The sequence below is a fragment of the Helicoverpa armigera genome, chromosome 21 (assembly GCF_030705265.1).
Source record: "Helicoverpa armigera isolate CAAS_96S chromosome 21, ASM3070526v1, whole genome shotgun sequence".
Classification (NCBI taxonomy): domain Eukaryota; kingdom Metazoa; phylum Arthropoda; class Insecta; order Lepidoptera; family Noctuidae; genus Helicoverpa; species Helicoverpa armigera.
The window spans coordinates 9,327,687-9,348,902 of record NC_087140.1 but is presented as its reverse complement, the minus strand read 5'-3'; the positions used below and the strand labels follow the sequence as shown (position 1 = coordinate 9,348,902).

Genomic DNA, 21,216 nt, shown 5'->3' with positions numbered 1-21,216 from the left:
AGGGTTCCGCTTCGAAATAATAAAGCGTTACATTGTTTTAGTTAGAGTTCGCAAGTGGAATTGTATTATGATTATCGGTTATTTGGTCTGCTTTGTGTGTGGGTGTGTGTGTATGTATTTGTTGGGTAGGGGTTTAGCTCATGATTTTGAAAATTATTGATTAAGAAAATGCTGTATTTCTATAAGTGTTTGTATTCTATGATGTCATTCATTTTTAACATAATAAGTGTAATTTATGGAGTAATAAAACCCTGTTACCTATCATTTTTACCTTCGATCTTAACAGCACTTTCACATTAGCTCATTTTCAGCTCAGTTTTCTTGGAATGTGTCAAGCGTATACGCACGGTTTTAGGTACTTCACCCGACAAAAATCCACTGATATGAAAGCGCTGTTATAGTTAGCATCTTTCCATGTCAGTCATTAAATCAAACATACTATAATCCTGTACTATAATAGAATGTAAAAACCAGCTTATTTCCTACACCCATATTCTAGTCCAGTAGGTACCGTCTATAGTCTATGTCCTTCACTACTTTCCACTAAATTGAGGTCAACGCCGTAAAGTTGGCGACACTGTCTGCCTCACATAAACTTTAAATCTATATTATCTACGTCACGGACCTGACCTTCACCTTTTTTGACCCAATTTACTTGAGGTCAGGTAACGTCTTTCCTACTAGGTATAAGCCACAAAATACATAGGTACAGAAGTCAATCTACATATAAAGCGCGTTCGAGTCACGCAGACATAGGTGTCTATGTGTGCGTGTTCACAGACGCGCTGTCTCAAAACAACTCAAAACAGTGCGAGCGGGGCTGCCGTTTTCTTGAGATACGCGCGTCACACACAAGGTAGATAAATGTCTGCGGGTTGTTCGAAAGAGATACCGCGGCCCTGGTACATAAAAGGCCTATGACGGAACACGACGATTTTAGTCAGTAAGAGTCTGACACTCCCTCACCGCTGCTAACCCACAGCGGGAGGGGTCATTTGATGATTTTACGTCGATAAAAAAAAAGGTAGATAAATGTGCACGCGTTTTGATACCTACCTAACTGTAATTTGACTGTAATATTTTTAATTTTAATAACAAAAGAAAAAGTAATAATGGAGTAACAAAAAAAGTCGTATTATATGTAATTGTTCAGTGGACGGTTGTTTTAATACAACAATAAACAGTGAACTGTCGTTTTTTAGCCTGCCGTATTACCTATAGTATGGAGCTACTTATTTTCTCATATTTCGATGGTTCTTTTAATAAACGCAGTAGGTAGGTACTATTATTATTACTAAGTAGTAGGAGTTGATAATTCATGGCGAGAGTATGTTGTAAGGTAGACGAAATAAAACTCGCAAATCAAGGTTTCTGTAGGTAGAAGCAAGCTTAGATCAGGGACTGTACCAACCCATTACATACAAAAATATTTTTTTCGCAAGTAAAGAGTAATAAGTAAGTACCTATAAGTATATGTATGAATAACAAAATTATAAATTGCGGTTTCTGAAAAAGTTCGGTATCTCGTTCAAACGAATTTCCGTTGAAAGTGTTTATTAACCTCATGTATGCCACATTAAATATTTTATTATTATCGGTTTATATTTCATTTTTAGTGTTTTATTCTCAACAATAAATCAAATAATTAGATACGAGTACCACTACCACGTTAGTTTTATGCGCATAAAAAGTTGACGACCCTAGCGCGACCGCCGAGTTTAGGCATGAAAAGTGAAGTACATACATGAGATTGACTTCTGTACCTATGTATTTTGTGTATAAGCTTAAACTTAAGGTGTGTCTACACGGTGCAAGTAGCTTGCGCATGTTGAGGCACATGCGCAGGTTACATGCAGTCCTCGCGCATGTACCAAAGCACAATACCCACCCGCGTGCTCTTGTCACGAGCGCATGTTAACTTGCTCCAGCTACATGCACCGTGTACACGCACCCTTACTTGCACTGTAGCTTTTGTTATAGTTTTAATCCTCTGTATCCTTCTGTCATCATCTGCCTAGCCTTTTCCCAACTATGTTGAGGTCGGCTTCCAGTCTAACTGGTTCAAGTTGAATACCAGTGTTTTGTATGAAGCGACTGATCTCTTCACCCCAAGTTACCCGGGCTTTTTTCTGGCTTCTGACCATCTGTGTCGAATTCTTCTTCTCTTTTTTATATCTCTGTTTAGGTAGATATTTGACGAATAGTTTAGCTGTTTATTTACGTAGTTTATCTGTCAAACATATACCTATCATATCATATCATACCAAAAATCCATAACATATCAAAACAAAACGAAATCGCAAGAAAAACCTAGTTCTTCCAGGCCTTACATTACATACTACCTTGAATTTTACATTACTCAGGAGCACATTTATAATATAACACTCGTAAAACACCGACCAACAATTCTTTCCTATCACATGATTCATAATGATGTTTTTATTGTTACAGGTACGATAAGACGGAGGCTGCAGTAAAATTATTATATATCATAAGTGTTATGTACTACTTTATTGGTCTCGGGGGCCGTACGTGAAGGGAGAATGTTAGGGAATATATCATAACGCCTTAATTATGTTTTACCTGTAGATATGTTATATACGAAGATATATTTCGTAATCATTTTTTGCCTAAGAGACATACCGAATTCTGCAATTTATAGTTTAGTCGGTCAATAGTTTGATTGGACTCTTATAGTAAAGAGATGAGATTTAGTGAAGAAAAAAGAAAATCACAAATTTTATTTTAGTGCATACGTTACAACGATTACCTATCAAGAGTGCAAGTGTGCAAGTGCAAATATTTCTATATTTGCACTATAATTCTTATGTATTATTATCGACTGTCGATAAAAATAAACTTCAGTGTCTAACGGTGGATTTCTATAACCTATCCATTGATTTGCGATTAGAGATTAACCGTGACACGAGCTGCTTAACCCCAACTTAATCTGTATTTTCCCACAGCTACGTAGGTAGGCATAATACTTGAACCACGTCGAACTCCATAAAAGAGAATGGGCTTGAATAAAAACTGGCTACAAACAAAACTGGTAGTATTCTGGAATATTCTATGGTACGTAGAAACGCCAGTTTCGCTAAATACCAGAGCGACATTAAGCTCTCGAATGTTCTCCAAGAAATTGCCTGTCGAATTTGTGGAACATAGGAAATTTCTTACTACATTTTCTGCTGTAGGTATATTTTAAGAAAACTTTGTTGTTGTTATAAGTTTTAGTTATTTTGTTTGGTATGTTCTTTTATGTTATAATTTATTGTAAACTGCCGACCCGCTCTGATTACAGACATATAAAGTATTTGTAACCATAAGACGATAATCAATTCTGTAGTTTTATTTGTGTTTTAAACAGACGTGGCGAAAGATTTTTATTTTTTATGCATTTAATGTAGTCTAAACTTATTTGATCCAGTTTTAAATTCGCATACTAACCTAAGTAACCTGTAAGTTCTACCTCTATGCAGTACGAAATATCCATAGCCAAGCGTTCGCCTATAAAAGCCATTTCGCCCAATTGACCTTAAATACCACTACATTCACCTTTACAAAACTCTTACACATAAAAATTGTATTTTCCATTCAAAATTGTGAATTCACATTCCACCAGCTCTACACGTAAAAACCTATTTAGTAAACCAAAAAACACTTCATGTTTTGACACGAAAAAGCCACACAGTGGTACAAAAATAAAATTGGCGTGGAAAAAATATGTTCGCGACTTGCAACTACGATGGATAGGCCACAATTGTTAAATTTAATCCACCCGTTGCAGGTCGAGTGTATTTTGAAATTCTCTTCTAGTTTTGCACAGTGGTAATTTGACGGGACACAGTAAATTTGTGCATAATTGTTGGTAGTTTCGTGTGCTTAATTTCATACATATTAATGTATCCGTGCACTATTTGTGCTTTATGTTTTCGGACAAATAGGGTTATGAAGTTGGAAGGTAATTTCAGAGCTCTTTGAGTTTCTAAAGTGGAGTTTGTTTTTGGATTTATGTTAAGCAATGCACTGTTGATAATAAAAGTGTATGGTAGAATACGGTATAAAACGAGTGGAATTTCTGCACGAATAAGCTATCACTATAAATTATCATGCATTGTTGACCTCTTATCTTATGTAAACTTTAACGTTTCTCTTTATTATCACTTCTATAACCTAATAAATTTTAAAGAGATGGTCTTTAGAAAAAAGTATGTCTTCACCAAAGAACTATTAATAAAGAGAATTATAAATGGAATGCACAAAAATATTTTATATAAAACGTTCACCTACAAAAATCGTACTACATAAAATACGTCATCATTAAAAACAGCGTTTACAAACTGCCTACAACCTCGGAATTACATCCCCTTTTAAAATCCGTAATCCAAAAATATGTCATACAAGAACACGGTAACAGATAAAACCGGCCAAGTGCGAGTCGGACTCGCGCACGAAGGGTTCCGTACCATTATTTATAAAATGAGCGATAAAATCACTTTTGTTGTATGAAAATTAAGAAAAATATTTATTTTATTATAGTTTTCAGTATTTGTTGTCATAGCGGCAACAAAAATAGATCATATGTGAAATTATCAACTCTAACTATCACGGTTCATGAGATACAGCCTGGCGACAGACGGACGGACGGACAGAGGCGCGAAAACAATAGGGTCCCGTTTCACCCTTTGGGTACGGAACCCTAAAAATATTCAATTCACATTTCAATTATTCTGTGTACACGTCGATTCGGATTTAAATTTTAAAATATCACCTGTTTTCGGTCTCGTGTCCGAAACCTCGGGGCGGGATTAAAAACATTCCGATGATTAAGTTTGGTTACGAGTATTCGGAAATTTTGAATTCAAAAATTTTTATTAAGTTATAGTGTTTTGTTTTAATTTCGGAATTGGAATAGATTTATTTTAGGTAGTAGATTTTTGTCCAGGTATTTTTTTGGTTGTATGACTGTGTGTATAAATTCCTTAATAAAAAATACAAATAACCGAATTTAGAATCTTCCCCTATTTGGGAAGTCGGTTAAAAAGTGTAGAATGTTTGCCCATTGCTGTGACATATTTTAACCAACTTCCCAAAATGGCCATTTTCAACGCGGATGTTTAGGTATATTTCTTTTGCAAGATATTATTGTTTCCATTACTTTTTCATTTTATTCTGCATCATCTATTAAAATCATTATCTTACACAACCTACTGAACAATTTAAACATACAGAAACTCAATAGTCCTTCAACAAAAAAATCTGCGTTCATTCAAAGTCACATCAAAATCTTAAAATGAATTCCATAAAATGTTTTAATACGAACAAGCTTGAAAGCGGATGTATGTTAATTAATCAGCTAATTAACCCTTTTTATGTAGGAAAATAAAAATGCAGACAGATTTCTAGCATGAAATAAACCTCGTACTGCGCAGAACTGAAATTATTTTACATCACACTGCCTTCGTAAATGATATTTAAAATACAAGGGTTGGAATAAAATGAGTTTTACGACCATTGTTGCTTCCCATTAATGTAGGTTTCATGTATTTTTCGATGTTTTCAGTTTGCAGTTTAAGTTATATCTTGATAGAATTCATATTTTTTAGACAAATGGGTTATGTAGTGTGTTGCTATGAGACCTTGCAGATATGAAACGAAAGGTTTTGTGTATTAAAAAAAAGATGACACTTATACAAAAATTGTATTACCAATGTACATGTTTCTTATCACAACCAACTACACTATATTCAAGCTTAATAATATTCTTTTCGTCCGAGTAAATAAAATTATTATCCTTATCAAAAGCTAGGCCGTATATGTTCTTCATGTCCAAAATCTTCTTTAGACCTTCAAATTTCCCATCAGCGAACACACCAAAATTACTCACTATGTATGTATCTCCCTCGTTATCCTCAACTATTTGTCTTACAGTAATAAGTTCATTAACTACTTGTGCTACCATCTTATCATTATCATATTTATATAAACCAGTTTTGTTAGCAAAATAAATAACATTTGCACTACTCACATGAAAGTAATCTATCTCAAAATTCTCAAATTCTTTCACAGTGGCAAATTTTCCATCAAATTCTATATGAAGTTTTTGATCTGGATAACTTATGTAGAACAAATTCTTCTTGAAGAATAAAGACCAGATGTTCTTTCCTTTTTCTTTGTAGAAATCTGCTAGTTTTGTTAGCATGTTGTATTTGTAGATTCCATCGCTGCCTCCTAGATAAATATCATCATTCATCTGGTCTATAGCTACTGAGCAGCCTCCTCTGATTCCAGCTATAGTTTGGTACTCTCTTGTGTCAATATTGAAGTAGGCCAATTGGAAGTCGACATCGGAGTAGGTTTCTGGTAGAGAGTAGCTGAAGAATAGTGAATTGGATCCTCTATGCACGTTGAGGTTGTAAGGTCTTCCTATATTGCCCCACAGGGTGTCCCGGTCGTACCAATTTTCTCCGATTTTGATCCGGTTGCACGCGACCTCTGGGACTGCTTTAGAAGACACTGCGGCTGATAGTAGAATGTATAGCCTGATGATCATTGAGGGTGTTCTGGAATTTTACAAGTTATTTCTAAGTCTGGTTGGTTTGTGACTAAAATTATTCTTGAATAGATACTTGAATTTTGAACCTTAATTTAAATATTATAAATGTGGCAGTCATTTAGCTCTTCGTCAAACGAAATTGTTTTAAGTAAACTTCAAACCACATCTTCGACTGCACCAAAAGTTTTGCACGTATTCGTATCATTTATGTAATGCATCTAATAATAATCGACGGGAAAAAAGCTAAATATTTTTTTCCACATACTAATCTATGATTGAACTACGATATTTTATGAGAATAATACACTAGTCATTCACCACTATATAATCTACTCACATTTAAATCTAACGCACTAATCACAATTTATTTAACTAGCTTTCATCCTCTTTTTCCTCATGATTGCCTATTTGTAACTAATTCTAAAAACAGAGAAATCTACTTACATAAAACTGGAAATTTTAAAATCCATAACGAATTATTTCCAAATGAATCTTATCCCGAACTGTTGTCTGACACATGTTTCTTTAATGAACGCATCTGAACAATGAGCCGAGTATTGTTATGAATTAACGTAACGAAACACTGGTTGTTTTCCTTCTGCATCTATTGTTTGTATCAATAATAAACAATTGATGAACTATAACAAATCACACCGTTGTAATCCACTCCCTATTTTAAGAGTGATTTTTCTAGATGATTCTCACGTTTAACTTCATCTCTAAAACCTTTTTCAGATTCTAACTAATATTTTTTTGGTAATTTTTAACCGAGCACTATACCGAATTCTTTCGCTTTCACAATAACAATGATAATTCTTTAATTATTTCACTACTTGTGTCAGATTCTAAAATGTATCTTCGTTTACTTGTCTTGCACGAGTTTCGTGGAATCATTTGTCTCATACTTTAGATTATATTTTGCTTTCACTCCGTCAACGTTAACTATTGTCAAATTCTTTCCCACTGCATTACATAATAAAGCAAATCTTCTCAAAACAATGATTTTATTCCCAAGTTGTTGTTACATTTTCTAAGATCTTATTATCTTTAAATTAAGCAAACATTCTACATTATTTTAGTACTAAGCTTATGGTAAGATATTTACAAAATTTTACAGTATTTTACAGCTATACAAATATTATATCTCATACTTGTTCAACTCAACCTCTTTTATCAACACTTTTTGCGAAAATTATGAAAGAAAGTAAAGAGTCGATTCCAACATTACTCATATCCATTAGTTCACTTTTTCTTCGATTTGTTTCAATTTTAACCAGTACCATTAAAATCCTAATTTAACTAATGACCATCTTCTTTACTATATCGCCCCTGTCTTTATCTTCAGAATTGATTATAGCATTTAAACACAACCCACTATATTTACTTGGAATCAACCTATAAATCTTGTCTTTATCGGAATAAATTATATGATCTTTATCGTCAAAAGTCATGCCAAAGGCTTGTTCGATTTCCGCAACTTTCTTGACTTTATGATAGGGTTTGTCTTCTAGATATATTCCATCACCAGCACAGAAGAATACGTCACCATAGCTGTCTTCTACAATCTGTCTGATTACTATCTCATCATTGAGTACGATAGCTTCGTTGTTCGGCCTCTCTACTTTATACAAAGCCGTCTTGTTTGAGAAGTAAACATCTATATGTTTGGACACAAAGAAATGGTCAACCTCTATATTAATAGCTTCGGCTACTTGAACGAAACTGTCGTCTTGATAGACATAAAGTTTCTGCGTAGGGTACTCTATGTAGTAGAAGTTTCGACGGACAAACAGGCCCCAGATTGACTTTCCTTCTTCGGCGAAGAATTCGGCGGATTTTGTTAGGAAGTTGTATTTGTATATGCCATCATGGCCGCCGAAGTATATGTCGTCGTTGCCTGCGTCGTAAGCTATGGCGTATCCCCCGGGTACGCCTAGGATCTCTCTGCATGTCCTTTTCTCGAGGTGACATGCCCTGATACCGAAGTCCACTTGGGTACCATTTTGGATTGTATGGCTGAAGAAGAGGATGCCTGAAAATCTGTAAACAAATGTGCCTAAATTAAAAAAAGTTAACATTGTGTCAAACATTAAAAGTCATTAATACTTCGATGCATTATACCTAGTTTCGAAGGTAAGCTCAATTGATTTTCAGAAAATTTACATAGAACAGTAAAAATTATGATTTTTTCGAACATAAGGACCAAAACGGATTTCTGCCCCGTCATTATAATTGAAAGCCGTCACAAAATGATAGCTTTAACGACAATTTAAAATCATGATAACGTTGTTTAAAGTTTTTAATATCGTGACGATATGATTGACGTTGCATTAATGGAGCATGCGATGACGTCATTGGCTGAAGAACTTTAATTTTTCACCGATTTCAAAAAAGGAGGTTCTCAGTCTGACTTGTATTTATGTTCGTGTGTTACGTTTGACTGAATCAATTTGGATGCAATTTTCGGCACAATATTTAGCAGGTTTTGTAAAGTCTAAAGTTTTTTTTGTTTTTAAATGGGTACAATTACGCTTGAGGATGATTGGAATACCATTCTGTCATATTTATAATACCTATATGCTTAATTACTAATGACATTAATTGAAAAAATCCTTCTTCACGATATTAATAAAACATAGCAGTATTAAAGCATATGTAATATTATGTCATATAACGGATGCGGGAAGTGGGGTATAATTATGGTCAACATCAAAATAATTTTTAACTTACTTATGCATAACCAGATTGTATGGCCTGCCAAGATCCTTAAACAGCAGTTCCCTATCGAAGTAGACGTTGTGGAAGATGACTCCATCACACACGATGAGATCTGACTGATTCTCAGCGGCTGTGGCTACTGCTACTGTTAACAGTAGGATGTAGATGTGCATTGTTTTTGGGCTGGAAAAGTAAAGGTAGAAATTATTATGTGTTTTTTACTACTAGCTGACCGGATAAAAAGTAACCTATAGTTTTTTCGATAAAATGGGCTATATAATACTGAAAAAGTCATTTTTTCAAATTTGTCTTGGGTGTCCCTGGAATAAGCACGTTCAAACAAGAAAACTCTTCAGCTTTGTAGTAAGTACTATTTTTGTTCATCATGTTCTTTCCCCTAAATATTTTTATTATGTCGCTTACACTAAAAATAATCATGAAAGTTTCGTAGAACTTTCGTAGCTACACTGATTTAATATTGTTTTATGTAGAATAAATTCTAATCTGAAATAACTATACCATTTAGAAGTTTGTGAGTTTGTCCAACCCGGAACTCCAAGCATCGCACTTTCGACCACTGCAACAAACGTTGCGATTAACACAAAGCAACAAAACCCGTATATAAAAACAAAAAACAAAACCACCACATAACTTAAAACAACAGAAACACATATTTCACAAATCGAAAACCTCAATAATTCATTACCTAGAAAATCCTCGATATCCGACAAATAAAACTTTTCAAAACAAAATAATACACAGAAACAGTTGAAAAATATGATATATGTATGTGGTTAGCAGGACGTCCGTATCCAAGCAATATAAATCGACAAAAGAAAGCAAGTAAACATGTATTATAAAGTATCGTCATCATAATATTGTTGGTTGCATCATTTGTTTTAGAACCAATATTTTTGTTGATATAGTGACCAATCATGTTTGTTTCAAGACATCTTGTGAGATGATCAGTCGATCATGACTGTAATTTTACTAGTAGATCTTTTGTTTTCGACCTATTGTTTGCAAATTGTATTACTAGGTATTACCTACTGTATCAATAGGTATTAAGTGTATGTAAATTAGTATGATTAAATTTTTTTAGATTTTTTTAAGGTAACCGACACTTTTGCAATTGGTTCATACTGTAATGATATGTAGTTAAGTTTTTTCAGTGATACAATAATCCAAAAAAATAGACACGATTTTCCAATTTTGATAACTAATCTGTAATTATACGATTAGAGTTACCTAATCGTTTCCCTGGGGTAAAAATAATCATAATATTTTAAATTCCTTTTCTAATAATAGGCACTACAGCATTACGTTTTCTTTCGCTAAGATCAATATTATACTTTTCAGAATGTCACTCACTTCAGTATCCATTCATATTTTTGCTTTCATAATGAATGGATGGATAATTCAAAATAAAAAATAAAGTAGGTATTTTATTTATTTCACATGGCAAGCATCAACATCCAATAACAATCTGTATTTAGAATATTTCTTTCCTAGTCGTTGGATCTTCGAGGAAATTAAGACAACTCTCAGTCTTACTTAGAAACGTGAATTAAATAATAAGTTATACTTAAGGGGTGTTTAAGAAAAAATCTTACTTATATACGTGGCTGAAATAAATCATTTTCTTAGCAATGTCTTAAATGAGCTGTCAAATTAAGTAGCCTCACACCCTTGTTTAACCCGCTAATTAGCAAAATGGCTGGATTCTTATCAGCTGATTTTTCATTTCCGGTTTATTGACAGCTCAACTTTTTAATTTTATATTTTACGGATGCCATTGTTGCCATTACACAACGTTTTCATGACAAATATTTTTTTAAGCTACCAACATTCCGGTAGTGTTGAGAAATTAGTATGTTTTTATGTCATTATCTGTTCATTACTTAAGACATGCTTAAGCAACGTTTATAGGTCAAAATAAATTAATCACTACTTAAGGCTTTAAGTAGTAATTAGTTAAAACAATGATTAGAAGATGATTAGTTGATTTTTATAAGTAAGGCTGTCTATCTTTACTCATAACACATCCTTACTAAAATTATTATAAATGAATGGAAAGTTCATATCTATGTATGGATGGATGTGTTAATAAGTATGGATGTTTGTTCCCCTTCGCGCAAAACCTACGGAATGGACAATAACATTATAGTCTATTTTTGTCCAGGTATGGGAAGAAGTTTCCTTCAACAACGAGCTAGCTTCAGATTTGTACTACTTTCATATAAGTATATATATTATACTAATATATACTTTCATATAAGTATATATATTAGTATAATATACAGGGTGGCCCATCCATAGGCGTCCATTCTGAACTCCAAAAGTAATTTTGAACTTCAGATATTTTTTTTGTAAGTTATAGAATGTTTAGCCAAACTATTTTTTTTTTCAGGTGTTAGCTACTATCATGATGATTAATTACACAAAAAAAAACATCTGTAAACGTTAGGAAAAAAAAGATAAAATAAAAAAAAACAATGTTGAAATGAAAATAACGGAAAAAAAAAAAAAATAATTCTAGCTCCTAAAGTCCAAAACACGCTGAACATACATGGGGGTGATTCGGATACCCCATAGCAAAGAGCTTCTAAATTTTTCTTTTGGACGCCTATGGATGGGCCACCCTGTATATACTTATATGAAAGATTTGATTGTTTGTTTGAAGCGAATAGACTCGAATCCGGAACTACTGAACCGATTTTAATAATTCCTTCACTGATAGCTTCTCTGTGCTGAACATTGGCTATATTTTATCTATGTTCGAGAAGTAGGTCCCTCTGAAAACGATGGAAGAAGCTGGTTACACATAAAATATATATTTATTATATACCACGAACACCAGTTACCAACAATGCTTGGTGCTTGATATACTGTATGGCTGATACTATCTGTGGCAGTTATTTCAAATGGTTCCTTCTATCTGAAATGTGGACCGGGTTATATAATGGTGTTTCGGTACTTAGATTCTTGAAGGAGATTCTTTGTGAATTTTGGTTTGAGTGGTTTTCAGTTGTATACCTAAAAGGTATTTTCAACAGTAAAAAAGAGGAAAGTGATAAATAAAACGTGAAAAACTGTCAAAAAATAATCAAAGAAGAGAGCATATTTGGGCCTGATAATTTTGATATTTTTTCTATTTCTCTTCTTTGATTATTTGTGATACAGCAAGGTATTCGATATAGCAAAGCAATAAGACCATAAAAAAATAATAATTACGCACAGACACAACGCTTTTGGACTTTTTAGCTCATATTAATTTAAAAAAACTTATCTTAAAGCCAAGTTCCTAAACTGCATAAAAAGCCAAACATTTCGCTTGCCAAAAACAACCACAGACACAAAATTGCACAGCATACCACCAAGCTACACACAGCTAAACTTTCAGCAATACCCACAACAAACACTAATAGCAAATACCTCTTTTATTAAACATTCAGTTAAACGAATTACTTCTGTTTAGCCACATGGAAGAAACACCGCTCGCTCGAACCACCCGGTGGTTCAAAACCTACGTAGTGTGTGCACAGGTGAATTTGCTTGTATTAAAATATTTGCTCCACTGATCATCTAATTTTGTATTACGAGTTTTGGTGCTTTTAAAGCTTAATTTAAATGGTATGGATGTTGAATAGTAAAGCTTTTGTGCATGGATTTAAATTGTATTTGTTGCATGTGAGGTGCGGGATTGTTCAAAAGAGTTACCGCGGCCCTGGTACATAAAGGGCTTAAGAAGCAACATGGTAGGTTTTAGTCAGCAAGAGTCTGACACTGCCGTACCCTTCACACACAGCAGGAGGGGTCATTTGATGATTTCCCATAAAAAAGTGTCTGTTTCACGTTTATAATTATAATGATAAACAAATGATTCAATCCAAAACTATTTCCACCGTATTATAAAACGTGGTATTAAGAAGTACCCGCTTTAGTAATAGCTTTAGTCCACTGATTTTGTTCGATACGGTGGTTTAAAGGTGGTACAAAAGCTGGTACTTTTTTTAAACCACGTTTTATAATAAGGTGGTTTATGTCTTTGCGTATGCTAGTGAATCAGTTTTCAAGCATCAAAGCAAGCTACATAATAACAGCTTCTTATCAACATAAACATTAGTGATTTCATCATACGATCATCACTCCTCATCATTGTTTTACTTATAATAAAAAAATGCCGGTCATTGCTATTCTCCTATTTGTCAGACTTGATTCCGGGAACTCAATTTATATTTATGTTGCACTGTTTCAAAAAAAATATTTGGCTCAATATATTTCCCACTTTCCATCTTTGTCTCAGTAATATTCTCATCCTTGTTCATATCATCTACATAATAACTACAACAAAAGCACCAAAGAAATTACGTAAAAACAAAAAAAGATCGATCTTGAACACACATTTTAAAACCCAAAGGCACACTTATTCAACTTGAAGTTATCTGTCAAAAGTTCAAGCATAAATAAAAGTAAGAACAAAGCGTTTTATAGTTATATTTGTAGACGTTCTTCATCAAAAAACGTGTCTTCGCTTGTCATCTCTACTTAGGTTAAACCACGGAGGAAGGAAAAATAGTGGAGATGACATAAGGAAGGTAGGTCATGGGCCTTCTTGTAGGTCAATTAGGCGTGATCAGCTACTAAAACTACAGGAGCGTTCGGGTTCCTTCTAAAATCTTCGTCAAAGATTAGTCTTGATTGCTTGGTGATATTATTTTCAAAATAATAGGCAGGTTCCATAGAAGGCGTATAAGAGCGGAGCTAGTAACGTTCGTCTTCCCCCGAACACTCGCATTTTGACGCGCTACTTCCTTAAGAGATTTTGCGTTATGACACCTCCGCTAGTCATTTTGTTCTCCGTGGCTTAAACTTTTTCCAACTTCACCAATTTGGAATAAAGTTGTAACTTAATTCTTTAGGGAAAAGATTTTCGTGCGACGACATACAAAAAAAACGAAAGATCTGGGTATCGTTGGAGCGTGTTTTTAAGTTATTATATTTGTAACTATGTATAGTTCACAGGTTATATTTTTAAATTGTTATGTTAATAATTACATGACACAACCGATCATTTAACATCATATTCGAAAACACGCACTCTATTTTTACTTACCCAACATCCATACTTTTAAAATGTTTTCATTGATTAAATGAACATCGAATACAATGCATTTCTCTTAAATAAAATGATGATGTAATCCTAGAGGATCTGCTACGGCGGCTGTTCTCGTGTAAGGAGACTAGCCAACTGCGCAGGACATATTATAGTGCACAAGCATTTGCGCAGACACAGGTGCACTCACTATTCCTTCATTCTCATAGCCCGATTTTAGTGTTAAAGAAAATGTTGGTATATCAAATAATTTATTTTTGAAATTTTTCCTCTTTTCTTTTGCATGAAAACAAAAAACTTTTCCGTCAGAGATTCAGCAAGATTTCTTTGTGTGTAATGATATGCTCTAACCATTTTAACTTTGTACAAAAGACGCTCGTTTTAAACTCCAACAAACGTTCAAGACAGGCGTACTAATATTGTTTAGAAAAGTCAGTAAGAGTAGTACACTGCAGACTAATGAGTCGGCCAACAGGTGCCCTGATGATAGGCATTTTTTTTTAAAGACAATCTCGATTGCAGTCAAGGTTTTCAGTCGGTCTGATACCGGCTGAATACCTGATCTTTGTAATGTGCGTACTACCATTCATCTTCATACTGATTTATAAGCCCAAACAAACTATCGGCCGACTAAAAGTTTGCAGTGTGTACCTCACTAAACTTCAACAAACGTTGAAGACAAATATTGTTTAGAAAAGTGAGTAATACGTACGTTTATGCAAGTTTTAATAAGGTAATTATATTCCACCTTTTCTTATATGTAACAAGACATGACATGTCGACGACAGAAATTATAGAACTGTTGAAAGTTTATACTTGTTAGGAGTTGAAATAATACGTCGAGACAGTTCTGAATAGAATTTGTTTGTTATGAAACTTATATTAAGTTTTTTTTCATTTGATATTTCTGAGTGACATTTTGACTTTTTGAACTAGCTAGTGGTTTTTCGTGGTTTCACCCGCGTTCAATGGGAGCTTCTCGGTACCATACGGGGATAGTGTATCTTCTGAACACTATAATATTTTTATTGGTTTCATTTATTTAGGTGCCTTTACAGTGCCTGCAAATATATTATTTTTCCTTTTTAATTATTTGGTTGAAAGACTTTTGGAGAAACAGTTTTTTTTGCAGTTCCTTTAAATATCTATTTTCAAATTACTATTTCCAATTTAAATACAAGTTGTAAGTCAAAAATTTTAATACTTTACAATTCTAATTCTATCAAAAACCATCTCCCCAACAAAACACCAGCCCATAAACATAAAGAAAAACAACAAAGATATATTAGAGGTATATAGCTCCCATATAAAGCATGGGGCTTTTAAGTTTAAGCGAATATGTGGAATTTTAAAAGCCTGTTTGTGATGGGGGAAGAGAAACTCATTACGTATACTGAGGACGTTTCCTACCCATGGCTATATGGTTATCATAACAAATAAGTAACATTTAGGTGCATTACTTGTCTATTATTTTGGGTTATGAATGTTTGAATATTAAGTTAAACGGTCGTGTTGTACTTACTTTTATTTGATTCTGAAAATTCTTCATACTTGATGATGTCCTCCTAGCCGATTATCGGCTAAGGCGGCTGTTCTCTCCCAGGTCACGGTGGGGGGGGTTACCATCGGCGTCGAGAGGGCGATGAAGTACCTAGGACTCGTCCTCGACGGCCGGTGGAACTTCGTCGAACATTTCCGACGTTTGGGCCCCAAACTGGAGAAGACAGGTGCTGCCTTCAAGCGGCTCCTGCCCAACCTGGGAGGCCCAAACGCCCCCTGCCGTAAACTCTACGCGGGAGTCTTGCGGTCCATGGCCCTTTACGGGGCCCCGGTATGGGCACGTTCGGTACGGCCGCGGGCTGTACACTACCTGAACGTGCCCCAAAGGGTGATAGCCATTAGGCTAATCCGGGGGTACCGCACGATTTCCCGCGAAGCAGCTGGCCTACTTGCTGGACTGCCACCGTGGGATCTGGAGGCGAGGGTCTTCTTGCGCCTGTACGACTGGCGCGAGGAGGCTCAGCGCCGGGGAGAAACCCCGTTGCCGCGGCAAGTTGTCGCGCAGCGGGCGGAGCTCCGGCGCGATCTCATGGTGGCCTGGAGGGAGCGACTGTCGCAACCCAGTGCAGGGCACGCCACCATCGTGGCGGTAAGTCCCCTCTTTGAGGAGTGGCTCGGGAGGAGTCACGGCGCCCTCACGTACCGCATGACGCAGGTCCTCACCGGACACGGTTGTTTCGGGAGGTACCTGCACCGCATCGGTCGTGAGGAGGCGCCCGGGTGTCACCATTGTGCGGACAGCCCCGAGGATACGGTGGACCACACAGTCCAGGTGTGCCCCGCATGGGGGCACCGCCGGGTCCTCGTCGAGGCTTTGGGCGGCGGCGACCTCGCGTCCGGCCCTGGTTCAGGCCATGGTCCGGGGCGAGAGGGAATGGGATGCCGTCGCCTCCTTCTGCGAAGCGGTCATGCTCGAGAAGGAGGAGGCGGAACGCCAGAGAGTTCGCACCTCTCATCCCGGCCGCCGCGCTGGACCAGGTAGACACCATGGGCGCCGGGTGTCGCGAGATGACTCCCGGCCACCGTAGGCGTGGGTCTGTGGGCGGTGAGTTCGGGTGGCTCATCGTCCCTCTGTCTTTCTAGACGACAGACCCGTGTCGACGGCGCGCATTGTTCCACGCGCTCCTCAAAGAGATGTCAGCAACCCCAGCGGGGCCCAGCAGGGCCAAGGCCTGCCGGGGCTGCGGGTTGTTCGAAAGAGATACCGCGGCCCTGGTACATAAAAGGCCTATGACGGAACACGACGATTTTAGTCAGTAAGAGTCTGACACTCCCTCACCGCTGCTAACCCACAGCGGGAGGGGTCATTTGATGATTTTACGTCGCTAAAAAAAAAAAAAAGGCGGCTGTTCTCATGTAAGGAGATTAGCCAACTACGCAGGACATATTATAGTGCACGAGCATTTGCGCAGACACAGGTGCACTCACTATTCCTTAACTCTCATAGCCCGATGGGACGGTAATCCGACACGACCGGAGAGAGATCAGGCGCAGGACCGACATTTACGTGCTCTCCGATGCACGGGTGTATCAATCACCAGCTTCCAGGCTCCGGGCTGCTTTGTGAAAGTCTTCTAAAACCCACAAAGCGATTTCGGCCCGACTCGGGAATCGAACCCGAGACCTCGTGCTCAGCAGCCGCACTACGTGCGACAGCTAGACCAACGAGGCAGTTCTCATACTTATACTTATATCATACCTGTTCATACCTCTTCATACTTATATCATACCTGTTACAGCCTTTTTTATCATTCCACTGCTGGGCACAGGCCGCCTCTCAGACGGAGAAGGATTGAGCATTAATCACCACGCTTGGCCAGAGATGGTTCTTTACCCACTAGGCCATCACGACTACTTATATCATAAAGAGGAAATATTTTTTTGTTTGTTTCTAGCCCCAAGGCTTCGAAACTAATGAACGGATTTGATCAATTGTTTCTCGGTTGGGATACTAAACTATCCTCCACACAACATAGGCTATATTTTGTCTCGTCAAACGATCAACTGATTGAAAATTCGGTGTTTTTTACACCATCTATTTCAGGGATTATAGACACGTTTAACCAATAAAAGATATACAACAGCTTTTAGATTATTTTCTTAGGGAATGTGTTCACAATGTTTCATTCACCCCCATTTGCCCCTTGTTTCATATGATCATTACGGAGCCATTATATTCTTCCAGCCTCCTTACCTTTATAATGTCTTTTGATTATCTTACGAGGACTATTTATGAGTTTATTTAGAACCCAATACATGGTTTGGGTACTAAGGTTTTGATCTAATAATATTTTAGTAGATAATAATCATTTAAAGAATCTTATCTACTTATCTTAAAAAAAAAAAAAATATATTGATTCAAAAGTGCCGTCTTTCCAAGGAGTATCAAGTTTCCCGGGTCACTGGGTTGAGGAGGTCAGATAGGCAGTTGCTCCATGTAAAGCACTGGTACTCAACTGCATATGGTTAGACTTAAAGCCAACCCCACATAGTTGAAAAACGGGTAGACCGATGATAATATAATTTTTCAATTCATTGAATACAATATAACTTACATACAAATACTTGAATACAACCTGTATTCAAGTAAAACTAAACTCAATAAAACGTCCACAATGCTTATTTACCTACTCTTATAGGCTTGGCAATGGGGTAATTTGCATGATCAAAAGCTCTATGCACAAATTCAAAAGAAATCCAAAAAAGGGTACTAAAATCCATCATCCTCCCATTCACTGTCCATCTTACCAAATTGCTATACTTTTGAAGAGCCAGAATTCTTAGATATTCAGTACCGTTAGAAGAAAATGACCTATCCTTGTATCAGTTTACAAAAAGGCTGGCATTCAAACTAGACTAACCATGGAGAATGAAATGACTAGCGGAGGTGCCATTACGGAAAATCGCCGAAGAAAGTAGCGCGCCAAAATGCGGGTGAGCGAGGGACGAGGAACGTTACTGTCTTCGCCCTTATACGCCTTCTTTGGACCCGACCATTGTTTGTAATACCAAAAATCGTTGACAGATGTCTCAAACAACCCTTACGCCTCGTTAGATAACTAGAAACTGATCGTTTTGGTCATGCCCACTGTACGAATTTGACCTAAAAGAAGGCGCCTGACCTACCTGCATTATGGCATCTCCACTCATGTTTCTTTGCTCCATGCGCCTGACATTCACAGCACGTAATAAGGGTCGTGAGGTCCAAAATCTGTCACAATCAAAGGCCCACTTGGGTCCAAAAGGGTAGATACGGGGTAAAAAGACACACTTAGCCAGAACGATATGGAAATTTTCTCATAATGTTCTTAAACAGGTTTTTTGTGGAATCTTGGGTGCGAATGGCCGAGTCAGAGTGTTACTTGCTATAATGTAAGGGACATCGTTTACTGGCCATTTCTTGAGGAAATTTGATTTTTAGAAGTTTGCCAAATGGACTATGTGTTTGTTTTTTTCTTGAATAGCCTTACTGTGAAGGTGAAACCTAAATGGCATAATCCTTTCATTTCACAAAAAATAGATTCAAATGAATGTTTAATTTTATTTTTGACGACTTTAAAATAGAATAGCTTGCTCAAAACTATGAACATCTAACACAATTTGTTCACTGCTATGCTATATAATATGTGAGTACAATCAATAGGTAAAAGAGAACATCACAACAAATTAACAAAACTGATGAATTGACAAACGCACTTAAGTAGATACTTTCTCTATATGCAAAGAAACTATGCAAACCAAAAAACATCTAATAAATCAATAATAATTCAAACTACACCCTTACATAACAGCCAATAACGCAAGAAAAAAACCTCTTCCACTATATTATGTATGGAAATGTTCGTCCATTCCTGGCTGTCGCAAAAACTTGGAAATGAATAGAAAATATAGGAGCGATTGTTAAACTTGAACGTCTGTGTGTCTATCACGAAGGAGGGAAAGATAACGGAGATGCCATAAGGTAGGTCAGGCGCCTACTTGTAGGTCAAGCAACGTAGGTTAGTCGTGAACAGTTACTAGAAAAAACGAGAGCCTTGTCATCACTGAAACTTGCTCGCGGCAGGATCTAATGAGCGCATCCAGCCATGCTCTCGTTGTGGCATATTGAGCTGGCAAAGTGTAGTTTCACTAGAGGTAGAAGAAGGTACCTTGTCTAATCAAAACCAATCTGTCAAAGATTCGTCTTGATCGATTGATGATTTTATATTGAAAATAATGGGCGGGTTCCATAGAAGGCATGTAAGGCGTTCGGCAACGTTCTTCGTCCCCCAAACACTCGCATTTTGGCACACTAGTTTCTTAAGAGATTTTTCGTTATGACATCTCAGCTACTCATTTTGTTCTCCATGGTCTATAGTTGCCAGAAGCCCTGTAAGTGAAAACATAGGGGCGGTAACGTTGGACGTTTTTGTCGCGTTTTTGTTTGTGATTAATGAAGCGTAGAGAGTAGTTTTGGAAAGTTGTTGTTTTAGTTTCTCGGCGGAATATGAAGGGTGTATCTCTCGAAGGGTTGAAGAGTTATGCCTATACTTCTATAGCATAAGAGGATATCTACTTCATGTCAACCACCGTAGCTTCTGTCGATATAGGAAAAAATGTAACTAAAATCTTGAAATAATTTTCAGTTTTCATCCTTAGTGGTAAAACTGAAGTAAAACTGTTCCTTAATCTTCTTAAGTGTGCGTAGCAAGCCCAAAATTTGGCGCCCAACGTGGGGCAGTTTTCGAGTTTAGAAGGCATTGTGTAAGTAAATAAGTCACTGTTGGCCATATATGTCTCAAATATACCCCTGTATGTTCTCCAGCCATCGAGACCTAGTTTTTCCGAGCATGCCTACACTGTTTCTGAAGGCTTAGATAAATTATTAGAATCATATTATAAGGGTTCCGTCGGAGATAGGAATACGTAATTTATGTATTTCTAATAACATTTCCAACGTGTTTTGTTCGCACGTTCCGTAGCAGTTTTTGTTTTTAGACCATAGATATTGAAACCTTTTTGGTGAGTAAAAAAATGGCGTAGTCGCTGAATAGACTGGGCTATTATTTCTAAAAAGAGTGGAAGTGTTATTTACGTCTATAAGTATCTATATCTGTGGTCTAAGTATTTTCGACTGCGACTATGATTTGATCTTGTTACATCCAAGTTGCGTGGTACAGAGGAATAAACTGTACAGCCAACTTTGAGACACTAATTCAGATTGTATCTGCTTATATGCTCAATAATGATATAAAAAAACACCATTCCCAGTATTTCCCACTCA

The 21,216-nt window shown here is 36.6% G+C and overlaps 3 protein-coding genes across 3 annotated transcripts in view; 1 reads left to right on the top strand and 2 right to left on the bottom strand.

Annotated features, from left to right (window-relative positions):
• LOC110382612 (alpha-2Db adrenergic receptor) overlaps nucleotides 1–21,216 on the top strand; it is a 418,397-nt gene that overhangs the window by 371,378 nt on the left and 25,803 nt on the right. The window lies entirely within an intron of this gene.
• On the bottom strand, nucleotides 5,693–7,431 carry LOC110381471 (ommochrome-binding protein). The gene is made up of 2 exons (XM_021341816.3): nucleotides 7,004–7,431; nucleotides 5,693–6,566 (listed from the first exon to the last, which is right to left on the bottom strand). The coding sequence occupies exons 1-2, from the start codon at nucleotides 7,027–7,029 to the stop codon at nucleotides 5,708–5,710; spliced, it is 885 nt and encodes a 294-aa protein (XP_021197491.2). The 5' UTR covers nucleotides 7,030–7,431; the 3' UTR covers nucleotides 5,693–5,707.
• LOC110381472 (ommochrome-binding protein) lies at nucleotides 7,462–10,231 on the bottom strand. The gene is made up of 4 exons (XM_049849318.2): nucleotides 9,984–10,231; nucleotides 9,797–9,854; nucleotides 9,290–9,460; nucleotides 7,462–8,599 (listed from the first exon to the last, which is right to left on the bottom strand). Exons 2-4 carry the CDS (start codon nucleotides 9,838–9,840, stop codon nucleotides 7,855–7,857), a joined length of 960 nt encoding a protein of 319 aa, XP_049705275.2. The 5' UTR covers nucleotides 9,841–9,854; nucleotides 9,984–10,231; the 3' UTR covers nucleotides 7,462–7,854.